The 7,603-nt window shown below is 36.3% G+C and overlaps 1 protein-coding gene across 1 annotated transcript; it reads right to left on the reverse strand.

Annotated features, from left to right (window-relative positions):
• Positions 1-3,042: 3,042 nt before the first annotated feature.
• LOC141695764 (uncharacterized) lies at positions 3,043-5,524 on the reverse strand. The gene is made up of 4 exons (XM_074499984.1): positions 5,411-5,524; positions 4,425-4,805; positions 3,506-3,657; positions 3,043-3,361 (listed from the first exon to the last, which is right to left on the reverse strand). The coding sequence occupies exons 1-4, from the start codon at positions 5,522-5,524 to the stop codon at positions 3,043-3,045; spliced, it is 966 nt and encodes a 321-aa protein (XP_074356085.1).
• Between the last annotated feature and the right edge of the window lie 2,079 nt (positions 5,525-7,603).

The following is a 7,603-nucleotide window of genomic DNA, read 5'->3' on the forward strand; positions in this document are numbered from 1 at the left end:
ATTTAAAAATTCTGAAAAATAGTTTCGAGCTTTAAAATATTATTCTAAATTATTTCCAAGGCTCGATAATTATTCTAAAATTATTTCGGAGCCAGAATTGGCCAACCGAACCCTGTTTATTAACCCGAAATTGATCCAACGACCCGTTTTAATACCGAAAAATGTTTTAAAAATCATTTTAAATAACAGAAAGCCTATTTATGACCTGAGACTTCTTTATAAATAATATATCATTGATTACGTGATGTATTATGTGCTATATGTGACTTGTTAATTGACTATCAGTCTATATATTCGGTGTTTACTTGATTATTGCATAACTTTCAATCCGTTAATCGGATTTGGATAAAATGAAGGGTAGATAGAAGTATGTGTTGAATAGAATTACATGAGTAAATTATTGATAGATGCTTATGATATGTGAGCAGAAGAGGCAAGACGTAGGAAAGGGAAACAGATAGTTGAGGAGTAAGACGCTTGTGATTGGAAGCGAGTGCAGTAAGCTAATATCAGGCAAGTATTCCGAACTTTCTCGAAATATTGTAATACGTGATAGTCTTGTTGATATTGCAAGTGCTTTGAAGCACTGAAACCTAAACCCTGATTCCAGTTATTGTTCTTGAGCCATGAACCTTATTCTTTCTAGACCATTGATTGTTGTATACCCAAACACGAACCTCAAGTATACGATACTACTCCACAAATACATGCAAACAAAATCCCAAACACTGAACTGAATTACTTGTACATTCAATCATTGTATCCTATGCATTGAAAGCCCAAATCTTTGAAACCCTGAAATGTTGATTTCTTTGTTATCCAATTCTTTCATTACCCAGCACCCAAGCTTTTAAATTGCCTTATTGATCCTTACAAGGATTGAAACCCTTTCATTGTTAAACATTTATTGTTGTTAATGATTTCGGTTATTGTTTATTATTGCATATTCTGTTATTATGTTAGAATTGGATTGTTTTTATAAAATTGTGGACCAGATTCGTGGTCAGACCATATAATGGTCAAGTTAGGCCAATATGTGCCTTGGATCCAGTAGTTAGAGCAATGTTGTGTGCCTTGCTCGGGGTTAGTACGTGACTGATCAGCAGCCTAACCTTGGTTTTTAAATTAAAAGTATAATATCCAATTCTAAATCATAATCCATTGTTCACTTGATATCATAATCATATTCACCTGATGATCATTATTCTCAGTTTTTTCATTGTGACTTGCTGAGCTAGTTAGCTCATTTGTGCGATGTTGTTTATATTCTTTCCAGTTAAAAAGGAACCAGTTGGTAGCAAGGATCCCCAGTCCAGTGCGAGAGCTAGGGGTTCAGGTTGAGAAAGCTGAGCTAGTAGGCTTCTTTTGGGATAATTTAAGTTTGTAAAAGTTTGTAATAATATTTAATACTCATTTTGAGTTTGAAATAGTTGGGATTTGAACGGTTTGTAATATATTAGTGTGTTTGGCTTGTGTGCATACTTTAACCTGCTGCGGTCCGTGGTGGTTGGTAAGTAGGGTCACTGCATATATTATTATTATCTTTATTATTGTTATAAGCAGGTTATAATTAAGGTGTGTGTATGGACCCCAAACTTCTGACCCGGGTTTGGAGGGTGCCACAGGTTTGATATCAGAGCTACAGGTTATAAGTCACTGACACAAGCCTAGATTGACGGGAATGGGTAGAGGGATATGATTAGAAGTAAGGTATAGGATGATAGAACGTCGAGAGGTTGAGTGTTATGGTATAACCGGTATTAGTATAGTTTGCGTCGTGGTACGAGATTCTTATATTACGATATGATTTCAGATAGCAGAGATGGCCGACTCTTTTATTCTCGTATCAGCTGATCACTCAGAGCCTTCAGTTGGAACACCAGCATCGGATCCACGTCCTGTTATAATATCATTGCATATCTTCTCTAACGTTCCTGCATATAACAAATAACAAATATCATTACTAAAAAATAGGAGAAGGTGGTTCCACAACTTACTCAACCTTACTTACAGTTATCTACAGAAAACACCAAGTCTTTGCTATTTATTGGCAGTCAACTAACAAATGAAAATAATAAATTAAGCTAACACATAACAAATTCCTCCCCTCTTATTAAAACCTGACCTTGTCCTCAAGGCTGTGTTCCGGAAACTGGACTTTCATCATCTCCAAATCCGGAAACTGGACTTTCATCATCTCCAAATCTTCCAAAGTCGACTCAGCTCGGGATAAACCACGCCAATGAACTAGAACTTCTTTCACACCTTTTCGAGCTCTATAATCCAGAACAACTTGAGGCATTGGATAAAGAGACCCATCATCATCTTTGATAGCTCGAAACTCTGTCTACACTTCAATTTTGTCTCCAACTTTTTTCTTTAATAAGTAAACATGGAACACACGATGTATTCGAGACTCTTTCGGCAATTCCAACTTATAAGGAATAACGCCATTTTTTTGTCAATTTTAAATGGACCATAGATTTTGGAGATAGCTTCATATTTTTCCTCATTGCAACTGAAGCTTGACGAAATAGCTGCAATGTAAATAAACCAATCCCCCTCTACAAACTCCCTATCTCTATGGTGGCTATCATAAACCTTCTTAATTCATGATTGAGCTTCTTGTAAAGTGGTCCTCAAATCTTTTATAACTTGATCACGAGCCACCAGTTCTTTCTCTACAGAATCTACCTTTGCCATGCCTGGGATATAAGATAACAAGTTGGGAGGAGGCCTACCATACACTACTTCAAACGATGCTGAATGGAAGCTCATATTATAACAATATTCTGCCCATGGCAGCCACTGGCTCGATTTCTTTGGTTTTGAACTTGTAAAACACCGTAAATACATTTTGAGTCTACGATTAACAACCTCACACTATCCATCTGTTTATGGGTGATACGCAAAACTAAAGCTGAAACTGGTGCCATTTAGCTTAAATAACTCTGAACAAAACAAGCTAGTAAAAGTATCATCACGATCACACATAATGGACTTTGGTATCCCATGTAATTTAAAGATATTATCAAAAAATATTTATGCAACTCCAGCATCTGTGTAAGGATGAGATAAAGAGATAAAATGTGCATATTTGGACAACCGATCAACTACCACAAAAATTGTAGTTTTACCTTTAGACATAGGTAAGCCGCCAATAAAATCCATATACATGTCTTCCCATACGCGTTGTGGAATTGGAAGTGGTTGGAGTAACCCCGCTGGAGACAAATGTACAGATTTGTGTCTTTGGCAAATGTCGCAAGATGCAATGAACTTTCGAACCTTATGCCGCATTCTTGGCCAGTAAAAATCTGCTCGTATCCTCAGAAGAGTTTTCTGGTAACCGTCATGAGTGCTGTTGTGAAATTGTACCAATATAGCATCAATTAAAGGAGAATTTTTAGAAAGGTAAATCCTCTCTTTATAAAAAATAATGTCGTTGCTGAATTTCTACGGTCCCAACACCTCCCCATCTATAATACGTTTAGCTTGTTCCTACAATGCTAAACTGGATGTCACTTCATTCTGAATGGCCTTTACAAAATCAAGAATCAGTTGACTAATAGCTACAAGTTCTCCACTTTCTGCATTCACACTTTTTTTATAATCATTCCTTCTCGAGAGAGCATCATCAACCGGATTCTCTTTTCCCTTTTTGTATTCGATCACGAAATCAAAACCCAACAATTTATATAACCACCGTTGTTGAGATAGTGTCGTAAACTTTTGACTCCACAAAATTACAAGCTTCGATGATTTGTCCTAACTACAAAAGATCTTCCCAGTAAATATGGCCGCCATTTTTGAACTTCTAATACTAAAGCCAGAATCTCCTTCTCATATGTGGACATCAGCATATTTTTTCCTTAAAGCTCGACTAAAGAAGGCTATTGGACGCTCTTGAAGGAGAACAACTCCCACACCTGAACCACTTGCATCACATTCAATAATAAATTGTTTGGAGAAGTCGGGTAAAGCTAAAACATGAGCATTTGTCATCGCTTTTTTCAGTTGTACAAATGAAGTTTCTGCTGCACTTAACTAAAGAAAAAAATCTTTTTTAAGCAATTTTGTGAGTGGCGCGGCTATTTTTCCATAATTGTGAATGAACTTTTTATAATAACCTGTCAACCCAAAGAACCCACGTAATGCCTTTAGGGACGTGGGTGTTGGCCAGCTTACCATAACATCAAATTTTTCAGGATCCACAAATACCCCTGAATTTGATATCACATGACCAAGATAATGAACTTGGCATTTGCCAAACTCACATTTTTCTTGCCTGACATACAGTTCATTTGTTCACAGGATAGAAAATATGAGCTCTAGATGATGCATATGTTCAATCCATGATTTACTATAACTAATATGTCATCGAAAAAAACTAGAACAATTTTGCGTAAATATTTCTTAAATACCTCGTTCATAAGAGCTTGAAATGATGACGAAGCGTTGGTAAGACCAAATGGCATGACTAAAAATTCATAGTTTCCATGATGAGTTCGAAATGCAGTCTTCTCAATATCAGATGGATGGACTCGAATTTGATGATAGCCGGAATGAAGGTCTAACTTTGAAAAGAATTTGCTTCCGTGTAACTTATCTAGAAGTTCATCAATAACAGGAATAAGGAATTTGTCCTTTATTGTAATGCTATTTAAGGCTCGATAATCAACGCACATTCTCCAGGAACCATCATGTTTTTCTACCAAAATAACCGGTAAAGAATACAGATTATTACTTGGTCGAATAACACTAGTAGCAAGCATTTCCTCAACCAGTTTCTCTATTGCTGTCTTCTGAAAGTACGGGTACTTATATAGTTTAACTAATACAGGACCCTTAACAGGTTGTAAAGGAATTCGTTGATCTTGTTCAGGTCGAGGAGGAAGACATGTAGGGATTTTAGAACATTGCTATATTTTTGAAGTAACTCTGTAATCTGTAGAGGAACATGAGAGTTGTCTGGAACTGATGAGGATGTCTTTAAAGAATAAAATAACATCACACCCTTATTTTTTCTGGTTTCTCACAAGAGTTGAAGACTGTTAACAATTTTATTTTTTGGAGCCGATAATCTCCTTAACTAGACTTCTTTTCCATTTACCTTGAATGTCATCTCCATTTGAGAGAAATCCCATTCTATGGGACCTAATGTGCTCAACTACTGGGTACCCAACACAATATCATAACCTTCAAGAGGGAGTACATAAAAATCTATAATTAATGGAGTACCTTGTAGAATTAACTCAGTATTAGAACACTTGCGTGAGCTTTTCAATCTTTCACCTGAGGCAACCATTACTTCTACACTTCCCTTTGATGTTGGTTTCAACCCTATTTTTATTGCCACCTTCTGACAAACAAAATTGTGTGTGCTTCATGTGTCAACAAGCACTATTACTTTTTTGTTTCTCCAACTGCCCATAACTCTCATTATGTCAGACGAATGTATTTCAGCCATAGCGTGCAAATAGATTTTAGCATTTTGACCAACCATATTATCCTCAATCTCCATTTCAGCATCATCATCACTACCTTCTTGGCAAACTTGAATAGAGAATTACTTCTTACAGCGATGTCCCGGGATAAACTTATCATTACAGCGAAAACATAGTCCTTTTCTTTTCCTTTCATTCATTTCTTCAACAGTTTACTTCTTTACTTGTGGGGTAGATAATTTACTAGTGGTCACACTACAAGCGTCAGACATGATCTTAGCACTTGTTGGAGTCCCCCGTTGGTAAGAAACGTCTCTAGCTTCATATAATCGAGCCAAGCCCATTGCATTAGACAGAGTGGAGGGTCTATTGGCTTGTACATCTATACGTATTGCATCACATAAACAACTAATAAAATAACTCACTTGTCGATCCTGTGGCAAAGAACCTTCCTTGGCTAATAACCTTTCAAACTCAACTTGATACTCTTGTATTGTTCCTTTTTGTCGCAATTTAGTTAGTAAGCTACCCAAAGAAATCCAGAACCTTCTCAGAAATATATCGAGAATCAATGACCTCCTTGAACTCCTCCCAAGAGACTGTAATGTAGCTCTTTCTTCTTGCAACAACTGGATACCACATTTGTTCCTCCCCTTCAAGATGAAATGAGGATAACGGAACATGATCACCTGCAGGAGTGCCATGAAGTTTGAAGAATTTCTTGATCCTGCATAGCCACACAGTTGAATCTCCAGTGCCATCAAAGCGAGGAAAATCAATTTTTACTTGTTTCAGCACAATAGAACTATTGAAATTGGTTCTCTGAAAGATGCCACCACCAGACCCTTAGATTTCATGATTGGCAGAAGTTTCACCATCTCTATTGTTGGATTGTGTAAGTGCAATTTTTTTCACATGACTCCTTAGTTTCCCTTACTAATCAGCCATACTCTTCATTTGATTTTCGATTCCCTCGACACGCGACTCCATTCCGAGGCTCTCATACCAATTTGGTATATGCTGAACACCTTTATTTTTCTGCTTACTGGAACCTATTATTAAATTAGGATACTTGTTATATTTAGAAAAGGCTAATAGAGGAGCCTCTGACCTCTGTCAACTCAAGAGCAGAACTGCAAAATAATATCATAAGCATATCTTCTCTAACATTCCTGCATATGTTATACAAGACGCTGTTACAACTGCTTCATTGCTAAAAAAAGGAGAAGGGGGTTCCACTACTTACTCAACCTAACTTACACTTATAGCAAGTCTTTGCTATTTATTTGCACTCAAATAAGAAATAAAAATAATAAATTAAGCTAGCACATAACAAATGCATACTTTGGTAGGAAAGTGTTAAGCTTGGAGGGACTATTAAACTTACTATTAGCAATCAACCATACACATTTCAATTGGTTTTAAAGGGGCGTGAAGAAAGAATTCTCCCAAGTACATTTGTGGTAATTTTGGGAATAACTACGAGTTTACATATCTTTTCGAATGTGATGGCTGTGGACTTCTTATTTGTCGCAAGTGTGTCCGCAAGCTGCAGTAAAGGATCACAAGAGAGTGATTGTTTCCCAAGTTGGTCACTGACAGAAATTTTGCTCAGCATTGTAGAAGAGAAGATACCTTACAAGAATGTGATATTTGTGCACAAGCTTCCTATGAAAACTCTTTGCATTCCTTTCTATAGAAGTTCATTTTCTTATGTTTGCTTTAGTCACTACACACATCAAGGTTTACGTATTAGGATTATTAAATCGGCCTCATCATTTCTCTCAAGTTTTTTGCAGATTCTGTAATGGTTGATTTTAAGATTTTAGTTTGTGACTGCTTATCAATTCTAGTCTACAAATTTGTATCAATTTGTTCCCTCTTCTACCTAACTTGCACTTGTGACATTTCTTCAAAATTTTAACTTGAATTATGTATTGCAATCCAAAAAATAGAATTCGATTCATTTTATCTGAATTAATCATTCATGGAGCGAATCAAGGGTGAAGAACAAATTTATCTCATTGCTATATATATTTAACAAAAGTTATTATTTTCTGAAAAGTTAGATCAACTTTAGCCGATGGGATACCCAACAGTGGAGTATTCATCATATATGAGATACCCAACTGATACCCAACTGTCAGTGTAGTATC

Source organism: Apium graveolens, chromosome 11, assembly GCF_009905375.1.
Source record: "Apium graveolens cultivar Ventura chromosome 11, ASM990537v1, whole genome shotgun sequence".
Lineage (NCBI taxonomy): Eukaryota > Viridiplantae > Streptophyta > Magnoliopsida > Apiales > Apiaceae > Apium > Apium graveolens.

Excerpts from the sequence above, each read along its gene's own strand:
- LOC141695764 (XM_074499984.1), bottom strand. The coding sequence starts at position 5,524 with ATGGAGATTGAGGATAATATGGTTGGTCAAAATGCTAAAATCTATTTG. Across the intron at positions 4,806-5,410 it reads GCAGTTGGAGAAACAAAAAA|AAGACAGCAATAGAGAAACT; the intron begins GTAATAGTGCTT and ends CCGTACTTTCAG. Across the intron at positions 3,658-4,424 it reads TTCAAGCTCTTATGAACGAG|GGAAAAGAGAATCCGGTTGA; the intron begins GTATTTAAGAAA and ends GAATACAAAAAG.